This window comes from Ranitomeya imitator, chromosome 2 (genome assembly GCF_032444005.1).
Source record: "Ranitomeya imitator isolate aRanImi1 chromosome 2, aRanImi1.pri, whole genome shotgun sequence".
Lineage (NCBI taxonomy): Eukaryota > Metazoa > Chordata > Amphibia > Anura > Dendrobatidae > Ranitomeya > Ranitomeya imitator.
The window spans coordinates 50,962,675-50,977,006 of NC_091283.1; the positions used below are offsets into that span (position 1 = coordinate 50,962,675).

Here is a 14,332-nt window from a genome sequence, read left to right on the forward strand (position 1 = left end):
ACAGCCTGCAGGGATTTCCTCCTGCAATGCGAGGAGTCCAAGATGGCGCCGAGCCTGGCGGGAAAACCTCAGGTCCGTCACCCCACTCCCAGAGCCATGCCGACTCACCCGCTCAAACCACTGGGCTGAGAGGAGCACAGAGCGCCCCTACGGATGATGAGCCCACCCAGCGGTGTTGTTGATAGACCCCGCCGGCAGGAAGCAGAGGCCGGGGCACCGCAGCAACGGGCAGCGTGCCGCAGGGCACCGCAGGAAGCACCGGTCCACAGGGGGCACTGACGCAGGTGAGTGGTGAGGTGAATGAGCGGTGACTTAGGGTGGGGGAGTGTGTCTGGGGAAGGGGGAAGCTAGTACTTCCCTGAGGCCGCTTCAGCTTGCCAAGATGGCGGCGTCTCTATCCCCTCTCTTATTCTCCTCCGAGGTCCGTGGGTCACGTGCTGGGGTGAGGCGCTCCTCTTGTCCTCCGGATCTTCTAGGAGTGGTCGCAGTACTATTGCCCATCCAGGGAACCACATTTATCACCGTGGGGCTGTTAAATCTCCTAGATGTCATAAGTTAGGCAGGAGCTCCTGTGAACTGCGACCGCTCCATCTCACAGTCAGGTCACGCCTATGTATATATGATTCTTTTTTTAAATTGCTCCATATTTTCTTGTAGGAAAGTTTCATAACATGAACGCTTTATGCAACCAGTATGAAGACTACATATTTATGCTCTGAGCAATGATTGCTTTTCTTTTATTTGGCTAAATCCCATGTAATATGATCTGAATGAGAAGCAGAACGCAGTTCAAAGATCTTTGGGGCATTGGATTGGATCCAGCGGGACCTAACAACACCCACATATCAACGTGAAAAGACGAAAGCAGTGAAAGAAGAACAGTCATAATCAGCTGGAGTGAAAATCAGAGCCATGATGGACCAGCAGAATGTTGTTGCTGTCTTGATTGGAGCTATCACCTTTATTTTGATCTTATTTTACTGGAAATATGCATGGGAGAGAAGAAAGATGCCCCCTGGACCATTCCCATTACCTATTGTAGGGAACTTTCTAAAGATTCAGAGAGATGGACTATATCCAAGCTTAACAAAAGTAAGTTGGGTCTTAATATCGAAATGTAAAAGGACTGGGATCATAATTTTCTACGTGCATTTGAACACTGTAAAAGATTTGATGATTTGAAAAAATGTAGTTATCTATTTGTCTTTAAAAAGGGTCGTCTAATGCTCTTTTCTCAGGAACCACCACTCCTCTGCTTCTTGACTTCCTGCTTACCGGAGGTTGATACATTTCTGTAGATTGACCGTTTAGACCTACGGCATGTTCATGCCAGTGGTCTGAACTGTGCACTTCCAGATGCTGTTAGCAGATTTTTCCACAGTAACTTTCAAGCTCTATAGCAAACAACTTGCAAGAACTGTGCTTCCTTGCCTTGGAAACTGGCTACCTCTGCTAGTCTGCAGAGGTAGTCGATAACTTAGGCAACAAGCAGTAAATTGTAGATTTTAAAATGCTTCAGAGTGGAGAGGTTTTTTTTTTATTAAGATATACATTCCAAAGTTGCTTATTTTAAGAAATATTACCCTAATCAAAAAATTAGGACAACTCTTTTAAAATCTAACAATTTTTTACATTTATTATTATTATTTTTTTTTGAACATTTTTAAATTACAAACTTACAGTATAACTGCAAAAACTATGATATGGAGATACCTCTCAGGGTGCCCCACAAGATATTAAAGGGGTTTTCCAGTCTTGGGGCTCCAGTCTAAAGTCAATTTATGTGACTGGAGACTTGTGAATCCTCATGCGAGCTGTCAGGATTCTCCAGTGCTGGAGTTCTAGTATGCAATTTCCATACATATGGTTACATGTTGACTAGACATGCATGTCTTCGCTCAATACAAATGAATTGAGTGAGAATGGACATGTCATGTCGAAATGTGGCTGGAAATTGGTTGCTTACTCACAGTTCTAACACCGGAGAATCCTGACAAATTCTTCAAAAGTGGTGGCATTTACTTTGCCTGAAATAGTCCTAGTCCTTTATTGAAGTAACATTTCTAGCGATATGCATGGAGGCACATGCCACTTCTAAAATGCACCAAATTGATTAAGCGGCGTGTGCTTGTTCATGAATTTGGCACATTGTATTCCCGCACTCCCCTCTTTAGGACTGACATAAGAAACAACAGTCTTAATGTCGAGGTTGTATCTCTATGTCAAATAATTTTAATTTAGTGTCTAATGGCCTCCCAAAATGGTACTATGTGGACAGGTCATCTAAATTTGAGAGAAGGTATTTGGAGAAGAGAAACATTGCCAAAAAAGCCCTGCGTTTGCTAGATATACTGACTTTTTGCATCAGCAAGTGAAAAGTTTAAGGGTTTGTGCACACAATGTCCTTTTCAGGCAGATTCCTGAAGTGACTTTGCATGGGAAAACTTGTCCGATTTTCCAATATGAGTGTTATCCGTTGTTTTCATGAATTGATCTTGTGCCTATGATCAGAGGCGTAGCTAGGGGTTCAGCTCAGGGGGGGCGAAACATGTGAGTGGGCCCCTAACAGGCGGACATATCACTAGTGCAAACTATGGGGCAGCACATGGGCCCAAGAGTTAAGGGGGCCCATTTCTACCTCTAAATAAGGTGCAATTTTGTATTTTTAGAATTGCTTGAGCTGCAAAGGGCCCATATGTTGTTCTTGCACATGGGCCCTTTACTGTCTGTTTCCACCTGTGGCCCTTAACCAGGTAACCATGATTGTAACTACGGTGGGTATAGGGGAACCTCAGGAGATGACCGCACTGTTATTGAAAATAAATCTCTATACAATAACCAGCACTGATATTACCGCCATACGGTGATATATAGTGGTAGATACCAGTCCTGCATGACATAGAGAGATCACAGTGCAGTTATAGATGGTGACTTACAGAGGACGTTCTTCCTGGTGGAGCCATTCACTTTTCCCATCTTTTCCACCTGGCCCAGACTGACAAATTGTGTATACTATTTCTTCAACATTTTTCAGTCACCGCTCTGTGTATAGAGAGTGGCGGCTGTAACTGATGCCCCGGGACAGACTGACAGACGGTACAGCACTATCTGCCACCCAGTAGTTAGGCTTCAATGCTTCGTAAGTGCCTACTTAATATTTAGGAGTCCCCCTATGTACAGTAATAATGGCCCCAGCATCGCTGATGAGAGCAGAAGGTCATGTGACGATTTTCTTCTATTGAGAGAAGTCAAACTTGTCTAGTGAACACGTACAAATAGCAAACGTGATCGCATGACCGCCTGATTACACCAGTGGTCTTGGGGTCTCATGACGGCAGGTGCACCCCATCATGATTTGGAGGTCTGTAGAGTGACTGCAGACAATTATCCCAAGCCTTTAATAACTTAAAGGAAACCTGTCACCCCCCCCCCCCCAGGGCCTATTAAGGTAAAAGAGCCACCTTCTTCAGCTGAAATATTCACTTTTATAAATTGTGCGCCATACCTGTATTGAGTCCAGGGGTACGTTTTCTCCCCCTGACTCAGCCGCCTCGCAGTTTGTCTTGTGCCGTCACCGGCGCTCTGCAATTGTTTCTCGGGCATGCGCATTGCGCGCTGCCCTGGAACTTATATCAAGTGATGTAAGTAGATCGCACCTGCGTACAGCGCTAGATTCCCAGCCCCGCAGTGTGAATAAATCATAACACACTGCGGGGCGGGATCTTGGTCCTCCACTACCCGCAGGCGCGATATCAGTACATCAGCTGATGTGAGTTCCAGGGCAGCGCACACGGCACATGCCCGAAAAATGAGACCCCAGCCCAGGCATCAGCGCCCGGTGGGATGATGGACGGCTGGGAGGCGGTTGTGTCCGGGGACAAAAGACGTACCCCCCAGAATCAATACAAGTATGGCACGCAATTTATAAAAGTGAATATTTCAGCGTTATTAGGGATCAAAAACATAAGAGCCACTGTTAGGAGTCGAGTTTCCTCTGCTGCACAGGGGGAATCTCGATCCGTGTCTGCTGCGGTCTCCCATTCTGCATCGGCCGCAGTGGAGCCTGCTCAGCGGAGACGTCGGTCCCAGCATCTCACTGAGACTGATGCTGTGCAAAGGGTTACTGCTGCCTCTCCAGGCTCTACTATTGTACCCTGCACTGATCTGCGGTGAGCAGGCTTTTCTGGGACTAAGTCCTGCTTTGCAAACACTGAGCATGCCCAGGGCAAGATCTCTCAGTGGAGATCTAGGGTCACATTCTAAGGTACTGCAGCAACTTCCATTGGTCCTTCTTGGAAGGTCCTGTAGGTGCTAGTACTAAGTCCTACTTTGCACACACTGAGCATGCCCAGGGCAAGATCTCTCAGTGGAGATCTAGGGTCACATGCTCAGGTACTGCAGCAACTCCATTGGTCCTTCTTTGAAGGTCCTGTATGTGCTGCAACTATTTAAGGCTCGCATAGCCGCACGGCCATGCGATAGTATCTTCTTAAGTTATGTGCTTTGCGCCAGTGAGGTCATGTGTTTGTATGTGTTCAGGGACCCGGCTGAAATAAGCCCCTAGAATGCTGGCACCTCTGGCGAGGAGATTGTGCTTATGTGTATTCAGGGACCTGGCTGAAATAAGCCCCTTGAATGCTGGCACCTCCGGCGAGGAGTTTTGTGTGCATGCATGACCACTAGTGTTGAGCGATACCATCCGATACTTGAAAGTATCGGTATCGGATAGTATCGGCCGATACCCGAAAAATATCGGATATCACCGATACCGATATCCGATACCAATACAAGTCAATGGGACACCAAGTATCAAAAGGTATCCTGATGGTTCCCAGGGTCTGAAGGAGAGGAAACTCTCCTTCAGGCCCTGGGATCCATATTAATGTGTAAAATAAAGAATTAAAATAAAAAATATTGATATATTCACCTCTCCGGCGGCCCCTGGACATCACGCTGGTAACCGGCAGTGTTCTTTGTTTAAAATGAGCGCCTTTAGGACCTGCGAATGACGTCACGGCTTCTGATTGGTCGCGTGCCGCTCATGTGACCGCCACGCGACCAATCAGAAGCCGCGACGTCATTCGCAGGTCCTTAATTCCTAGAATTAGGAGTTTAGTGAATGAGAATGACGTCGCGGCTTCTGATTGGTCGCGTGGCGGTCACATGAGCGGCACGCGACCAATCAGAAGCCGCGACGTCATTCGCAGGTCCTAAAGGCGCTCATTTTAAACAAAGAAGCCTGCCGGTTACCAGCTTGATGTCCAGGGGCCGCCGGAGAGGTGAATATATCAATATTTTTTATTTTAATTCTTTATTTTACACATCCCTATGGATCCGATACCGATACCCGATACCACAAAAGTATCGGATCTCGGTATCGGAATTCCGATACTGCAAGTATCGGCCGATACCCGATACTTGCGGTATCGGAATGCTCAACACTAATGACCACTGACTTCCCTCATTTGGGTAGTTAGCCTGTGCCTCTGTGAAAGGGCACAGAGCCTTGCTTTCTTGGCTGCTCTGTGAAGCTAACAGAGCTGGTTCATACCGCCATATAGTGCCGCCATTTACTTAGCAGCAGGTTCTTTCCTGCGCGGTGGATCCCGGGTTGCGAACGCACCAATCCCATCTAATAAATATATTCGGTGCGTTCCACCAACCCTAACAGAATACTAGCGCCAGGATCTGGCTAAGTAATGGTGGATGAACATTGATTGCAGGGGTACATCCAGCTGCTGGAGGGCCGGTTGGCGTCTCTTGAGCATGCAACCTCAGCGGTGGATGTTACCGCAATTGCTGTTCAGGCTGCTAGCGTGGCTGCAGCAGCTTTACCCACTGCCACCTCTGTTCCGACCCTATCTCACCTCCCTTTGCCTGAGAGATACTCTGGGGACAGTAAGTACTGTAGGGGTTTCGTGAGCCAGTGTGGTATACACCTCAAGCTCCTGGCTGCACGTTTTCCCACTGAGCGGGCAAAGATGGGATTCAAAATCTCTCTCTTGTCGGACAGAGCGTTGGAGTGGGCTACGCCGCTGTGGGAGCGCAATGATCATGTGGTGCAGAGTGTTCCTCGGTTTCTGGACACTCTGAAACAGGTCTTTTTAGGACCTCAAGTCACCCATGATACAGCGCTCCAACTGCTGGCTTTAACTCAGGGTTCAACCATGGTCAGCCATTTTGCTGTTCACTTCCGGACATTAGCGTCTGAGTTGAAATGGCCAGATAAAACCCTCATTCCCGTATTTTGGAGGGGGCTGGCTGACCATGTGAAGGACGCTTTGGCTACTAGGGAGATTCCCGCCACAATGGAGGAGCTCATAGCTGTATCTACTCGCATAGACCTTCGCTTTCACGAGCGAAGGTTGGAGCGAGCCCAGTGTAGGCAGAGGTTTCAGCTGGCTCCTACCTTTGCCAAACCTTTGGAATCTCCAGTCCAGGTGTCTGAGTCACATGAGGCCATAGAGGTGACACGAGCGGGATCCAAGTCCCAGTCCGCTCGTGCACATAAGGTCTGTCATGTTTGCCGGCAGTCAGGACATCTTGCCTCCAAGTGTCCTCAGTGGTCGGGGAAACGTCAGCATCTAGTGTCAGTTCAAGGGGACAATTACCATAGGCCCATCCACTCTTATTGTAGAGCTATGCATGGACTCTGGGGCAGAGGGTAATTTTATGTCATCCGCTATTGCCCAGCGTCACGCAATACCCCTGGTGATGCTCGCCAAACCAGTAACGGTTCAAGTGGTAAATGGATCGACACTACCCTCACAGATTACCCGCCAAACCATTCCTATCATGCTTTCTGTGTCTCCATCACATCAGGAGATTATCTCCCTATTAGTCATTCCTGAGGGAATTGATGAGGTCCTGTTGGGGATACCATGGCTACGCTTTCATTCTCTTCATATAGAGTGGTCCTCATGGAGAATTTTGGGATGGAGTAAATCCTGCGAGGGTAGATGTCAGAGGGAGTGCGTTCAGGTTGCTGCAACACAGGTACCCGCAGATCTTTCCTCTCTCCCCAAGCACTATTGGCCCTATGCCGACGTGTTCTCCAAAAGGGCTGCGGAGACTTTTCCACCTTACCGCCCCTATGACTGTCCTATTGACCTCTTGCCTGGTGCTGAGCCTCCCCGGGGTCGAGTCTATCCGATATCTATCACGAAGACTGAGGCAATGTCTTAGTACATCCAAGAGAATCTGGCAAGAGGATTCATTAGGAAGTCAGTGTTACCTGCAGGGGCTGGGTTCTTCTTTGTACAGAAGAAGACTGGAGACTTACGTCCATGCATAGACTACAGGGGTCTTAACGCCATCACCGTTAAGAACAAGTACCCATTACCCCTGATATCTGAGCTTTTTGATAGGCTACAGGGAGCAAGGGTATTTACAAAATTAGATCTGCAGGGTGCTTACAACCTGATTCGCATCCGTGAGGGGGATGAATGGAAGATGGCTTTTAACACCAGGGATGGGCACTATGAATATCTGGTGATGCCCTTCGAGCTCTGTAATGCTCCAGCCATTTTCCAAGACTTTGTGAATGACATTTTCCAGGATATGCTCACCACCTCAGTCGTAGTCTATCTGGATGATAATCTCATCTACTCTCCAGATATTGACTCCCATCAGAGAGATGTTCGCAAAGTCTTCGACTTCTTACGGGCAAACTCCCTCTACGCCAAGTTGGAGAAGTGTGTGTTTGAGCAGGAGTCCTTGCCTTTCCTTGGTTATATTATCTCTGCCCAGGGTTTGGCTATGGATCCTGCCAAGCTACAGGCTGTGATGGACGGGGAGGAACCCCATTCACTTAAAGCGGTGCAGCGCTTTATGGGGTTCATTAACTACTATCGTCAGTTCATTCCACACTTCTCAACTTTGGTAGCTCCCTTGGTTGCCCTCACCAAGAAGGGAGCAAATCCCAAGTTGTGGTCAGAGGATGCCTCCAAGGCCTTCCTTTCGGTTAAGTCACACTTTGCTAGCACTCCCATTCTACATCGCCCCAATGTAGATAAACCATTTATCATGGAGGTGGATGCCTCATCCGTTAGTGCTGGAGCAGTCCTTTTCCAAAAGGATGCTCAAGGTTGGAAGCATCCTTGATTCTTCTTCTCTAAGACCTTCACACCGGCGGAGAGGAATTATTCCATCGGGGACAGGGAGTTGCTAGCCATGAAGTTGGCTTTTTCAGAATGGAGACATCTCTTGGAGGGAGCTCGCTTTCCCTTCCAGGTTTTCGCTGACCACAAAAACTTGGTATATTTACAGATGGCCCAGCGGCTGAATTCTCACCAGGCTAGATGGTCCCTGTTCTTCTCCCGGTTTCATTTTACTCTTCATTTTCTCTCCGGGGAGAAGAACATTTGCGCCGAAGCTCTCTCCCGCTCCGTAGTGTCATCTGAGGAGGAGGAGGAGCCTCGGCTTATTGTTCCGTCTGAGAGCCTGAGAACTGTAGCTCCGGTTTCGCTAGAGTCTGTGACCCCGGGCAAGACTTTCGTGCCAGCGAATTTGTGACTGGAGGTTCTCTCTTGGGCTCACTCATCCAGAGTGGGTGGGCATTTTGGGACGAAAAGGACATCCGAGCTTTTGGCAAGAATGTACTGGTGGCCGCATATGGCCCGTGATGTCGGGGACTATATTTGGCGTGCGTTTCCTGCGCCCAGAATCGGTCTCCTCGGCAACGGCCTGCTGGGTTGCTTTACCCTCTACCGGTGACAGACAGGCCCTGGGAAATGGTTGGGATGGACTTTGTGGTGGGCTTACCCAAGTCACATAGCTGCACCGTTATCTGGGTTGTCTCCGACCATTTCTCTAAGATGGTGCAGTTGGTGCCGCTTCCATGGTTACCTTCTGCACGGGCCTTGGCGGCGTTATTCATTAAGCACATTTTCCGTTTACATGGTATGCCTGATAAAATTGTCAGCTATCGGGGTCCCCAGTTTGCGTCTCAGTTTTGGAGAGAGCTCTGCCGTTTACTCAGCATAGAGTTGAACCTCTCCTCTGCATACCATCCCGAGACGAATGGGTTGGTGGAGAGGACCAACCAGACTCTGATGACTGGGCATCTTTGCTACCTTGGGCGGAATTTGCCTTGAACAACGCTGTAGCCGATTCCACTGGTCAGACTCCGTTTCTCCTTAATTACGGCCAGCATCCGCGTGTCCCTGTGCCCATGCCCATGTCATCCACCGATTCTAGGGTGGCAGACTGGGCGGTTGAGGCACGTGACATCTGGGACCACACACTGGATGCCATCCGGGCCTCCAAGGAGAGAATGAGGGTTTCGGCTGATACACACCGGCGCCCCGCTCCGACCTTTGCTCCTGGCGACTTAGTGTGGCTCTCCACCCATAACATCAGGCTGTGAGTTGAGTCCACTAAGTTTGTTCCTCGCTACATTGGCCCGTTTAAGGTTCTGGAACAGGTCAACCCTGTGGTCTACCATTTGGCCATTCCTCCACGCCTTGGTATCACCGATACTTTTCACGTTTCCCTCTTAAAGCCCGTTCATTTGTCCCGGTTTTCTGAGTCATCTGCCGGGACATCGGGTTCATCCACAGATGAGTTTGAGCTGAATGCTATTGTGGGGTGCAAGGTGGTATGTGGCAAGAAATTTTATCTGGTGGACTGGAAGGGTCACAGTCCAGAGGAAAGAACCTGGGAGCCTGTGGAGCACATTCGCGCTCCACTGCTCATTGCAGCTTTTGAGCGCAGCGAGGCTCAAGGATGGGGGGCCTAGGAGGGGGGGTATTGTCAGGAGTCGAGTTTCCTCTGCTGGAATCTCGATCCGTGTCTGCTGCAGTTTCCCATTCTGCATCGGCCGCAGTGGAGCCTGCTCAGCGGAGATGTCGGTCCCAGCGTCTCACTGAGACTGAGCTGTGCAAAGGGTTACTGCTGTGTCTCCAGGCTTTGCTATTGTACCCTGCACTGATCTGCGGCGAGCAGGCTTTTCTGGGACTAAGTCCTGCTTTGCACACATTGAGCATGCCCAGGGCAAGATCTCTCAGTGGAGATCTAGGGTCACATGCTCAGGTACTGCAGCAACTTCCATTGGTCCTTCTTGGAAGGTCCTGTAGGTTGCTAGGACTAAGTCCTGCTTTGCACACACTGAGCATGCCCAGGGCAAGATCTCTCAGTGGAGATCTAGGGTCACATACTCAGATACTGCAGCAACTCCATTGGTCCTTCTTTCAAGGTCCTGTATGTGCTGCAACTATTTAAGACTCACATGGCCGCACGGCCATGCGCTAGTATCTTCTTAAGTTATATGCTTTGCGCCAGTGTGGTCATGTGTTTGTATGTGTTCAGGGACCCGGCTGAAATAAGCCCCTAGAATGCTGGCACCTCCGGCAAGGAGATTGTGTTTATGTGTATTCAGGGACCTGGCTGAATTAAGCCCCTAGAATGCTGGCACCTCCGGCGAGGAGTTTTTTGTGCATGCATGACCACTGACTGCTCTCATTTGGGTGGTTAGCCTGTGCCTCTGTGAAAGTCTAACAGGGCACAGAGCCTTGCTTTCTCGGCTGCTCTGTGAAGCTAACAGAGCTGGTTCATACCGCCATATAGTGCCGCCATTTACTTAGCAGCAGGTTTTTTCCTGCACGGTGGATCCTGGGTTGTGGACGCACCAATCCCATCTAATAAATATATTCGGTGCGTTCCGCCAACCCTAACAGCCACCTTCACAGAATGCAGCCTTAGTGCTTCTGAATGTGGCTGGCTCTATTACCTTAATAGACCCTGGGGGGGTGACAAGTTCCCTTTAATAATTTAATTATAAGCAATTTATTCTTATAACATAGAATGCAGCCCATGGTTACTGTATTGTTATACTTGTTAGGGGGCAGACAGATGGACATATTTCTCATGTGAGGATCGCATCGCAATCCTCAGACTGACCGTCGGCTCTCCTGGCCTGTGGCTGACCGTTGCATAGTAATTTATCACGCTGTCAAGCTTACGTCAGGAGAGGTGTCAGGGCCAGTCTGAGGATTGCAATGCGATCATTGCATGAGTTATACAGTGTCTGTCTGCGCCCTTATGTTAATACTTATCCTTGTTATAGTAATATTAACCTTCTTTGCTATGCTTGTGTTACTAATACTTATAAAAGACCCAGCTTACAATAATAAAAAGCCCCCGACCTCCCCATCTCCAGCCCCCAAGACAGCAACTATTAGGGTATGTTTCCAAGGGGCGTATTGCTTGGATTTTTGCTGGGGATTGGACGCTGTGTACATCCGCAGCGTCGAAATCGCAGCTTCCAGATGTTACAGCATAGTGGAGGGGATTTTATGAAATCCCATCTCCACTATGCGTACATAGACGCAGGTGGCAGACCTGCGTAACCGGACATGTGGCGCGTCTTTCTAGACAGCAGCATGTCTATTTATCTTGTGGAGATGCTCCGTCTCCACAAGATAAATAAAACAGTCTATGAATAGGATGCGGTGATTCCACCTGTGTTCAATGAATATATGCGGAATCACCATGCGTACAACAGGGGGCAGCGCTTTGGGTGGAGCAGGGTATCTGCTGCGTCCAAAGTGCTGCGAATTGACCTCGAGGACACATACCCTCACACATGATGGAGTGAATATCTCATAACATTAAACAGTATAATAATAATCAGCCCCCCAGTGCCCCCTCACCCACGTCAGCCCTCACAATACCCTCAAACTCTCCGATTCACCCCCAGTACTCTGTCCCCCTCCCTCAATACCACCATCCTCTCTCATTCACCCCCACAGTGCCCTGTCCCCCTGCACACCCACAATAACCCCCATCGTTTCACATTTCCCCCTCAGTGCCCTGTCCTCCTGTCCCACTTCAGCCCCTACAATACCACAATCCTCTCACATTCACCCCCACAGTGACCATGATATGCCTAAATCGAATTACTCTAAGGCCGGCGTCACACTCAGCGTATGCAAATACGGTCCGTATATTACGGCCGTAATACGCTGAAAAGTCCCGAAAATAGTGGTCCGTAGCTCCTCCGTAGGCAGGGTGTGTCACCGTTTTTTGCGCATGGTATCCTCCGTATGTAATCCGTATGGCAGCCGTACTGCGTGTTTTTATCGCAGGCTTGCCAAACCGACATACGCCTATACAAGGGATCCATGTGTTAAAAAAAAAAATAAAAACATATATACTGTATATATATATATATATATATATATATATATATATGTCAGTAGACACATATATATATATATATATTATTCCTTCATACAGCGCGAGATAGCAAAAAGCCGGTAATTCAATTACCGGCTTTTGCTTTCTCCTTCCTAAACCCGACATGATATGAGACCTGGTTTACATACAGTAAACCATCTCATATCACCATTTTTTTTGCATAATCCACACTACTAATGTTAGTAGTGTGTATCTGCAAAATTTGGCCGTTCTAGCTCTTAAAATAAAGGGTTAAATGGCGGAAAAAATTGGCGTGGGCTCCCGCGCAATTTTCTCCGCCAGAGTAGTAAAGCCAGTGACTGAGGGCAGATATTAATAGCCTGGAGAGGGTCCACGGTTATTGCCCCCCCCCCCCTGGCTAAAAATATCTGCCCCCAGCCACCCCAGAACAGGCACATCTGGAAGATGCGCCTATTCTGGCACTTGGCCACTCTCTTCCCATTCCCGTGTAGCGGTGGGATATGGGGTAATGAAGGGAATGGGAAGAGAGTGGCCAAGTGCCAGAATAGGCGCATCTTCCAGATGTGCCTTTTCTGGGGTGGCTGGGGGCAGATATTTTTAGCCAGGGGGGGGCCAATAACCGTGGACCCTCTCCAGGCTATTAATATCTGCCCTCAGTCACTGGCTTTACTACTCTGGCGGAGAAAATTGCGCGGGAGGCCACGCCAATTTTTTCCGCCATTTAACCCTTTATTTTAAGAGCTGGAACGGCCAAATTTTGCAGATACACACTACTGACATTAGTAGTGTGGATTATGCAAAAAAAATGGAGAGAAGACATGGTTTACTGTATGTAAACCATGTCTCAAATCATGTCGGGTTTTAGGAAGGAGAAAGAAAAAGCCGGTAATTGAATTACCGGCTTTCAAGCTATCTAGCGCTGGAATAAATATTAATATATATACATATATGTGTCTCACTGACATATATATATATATATCTATTCTATGTGTACACATTTATTCTACCTATTCTACTGTAAGCTGTCAGTGTGATTTTACTGTACACCGCACTGAATTACCGGCTTTTCTCTCTAACAGCGCTGCGTATTTCTCGCAAGTCACACTGCTTGTCCGTGTGTAATCCGTATTTTTCACGCTTCCATAGACTTTCATTGGCGTTTTTCTTGCGCAATACGGTGACAAACGCAGCATGCTGCGATTTTCTACGGCCGTAGAAAGCCGTATAATACTGATCAGTAAAATACGGCAGATAGGAGCAGGGGCATAGAGAATAATTGGGACGTATTTTTTGCGAGTTTTACGGATGTAGTTTCTGTGCTCTAACGTCCGTAAAACTCGCAAGTGTGACGCCGGCCTAATAAATTCCATCCCAACTTACTGATGAAGTTTTCAGGCAGACAGTGAGGAGAACCAGGAAGTGTCCAGATAGATGCGAGGAGGGCACTAGGACCCAGCGTGCCTCAGCCAAACCAAGCGTGCACAGCCAGAAAGTAACTGCAGCTGCTGCTGCCAGCCAGGAAGAGACTCCTAGGGTGAGACCAAATTGCACTCTGCACGGGGGGAGGCTCTGCAGCCGGCATTGTGCTGCTCTCTCCATGACACCTCAGACTCGGCAGTGGATCTCCCGGTGGGCCCCTTCAGGTGACTGGGCCCGGGCAATGGCCCCCTCTGCCCCCCAGTAGCTAAGCTACTGCCTATGATAGTCCATGGGACCATTCACATGTCTGTGCTTTTATACAGACCGAGAGGTGAGCGGAAAATTGTGGAGAGATGCCCAGGACCAGTAGATGCGCATGCGAGCGGAAAATGATCGTCGTCCCGCACATATGCTCCTTCCCTCACTGCAGCGAGTTTTAAACATGTTTTTCTGAATAAAAACATTGGATTTTACAGGACCGGTCAGTGCCACTATTTTTTCTTCTCATATACATGTTTGCATCTCATTATGTGAGCACCCGGTACCTGGAGGTTTGATTGCTCAGTCCAAAGTTCGGTTTCAGGACAAGCCTTTTTGGAAGTGCATTTGAACAGCAAGGTGGATTGCTGTTGAGGGGAACTAGAGAAAAAAAAATCTATAAATTTTCAGCAGAGCGAGTGTGAGCGAGCTGAGTGTGATCTGAGCGTAAGTTTGAACGGCGGTAAGTGTGACTTGTGATTCAGTGACTTTGGAT

At 48.4% G+C, this 14,332-nt stretch overlaps 1 protein-coding gene across 4 annotated transcripts in view; it reads left to right on the top strand.

The window, feature by feature from the left end:
- Positions 1 to 819: 819 nt before the first annotated feature.
- Positions 820 to 14,332, top strand: part of LOC138661791 (cytochrome P450 2C23-like) — a 144,335-nt gene continuing 130,822 nt past the window's right edge. For 2 of the 4 annotated variants that reach the window (XM_069746712.1, XM_069746710.1), the window contains exon 1: positions 821 to 1,092. In XM_069746712.1, the coding sequence (XP_069602813.1) occupies positions 913 to 1,092 (180 nt within the window). In that variant the 5' untranslated portion in view covers positions 821 to 912. Of the gene's footprint in view, positions 1,093 to 14,332 lie in introns of all 4 variants that reach the window. The other 2 variants (XM_069746711.1, XM_069746709.1) reach the window with 2 other exon arrangements.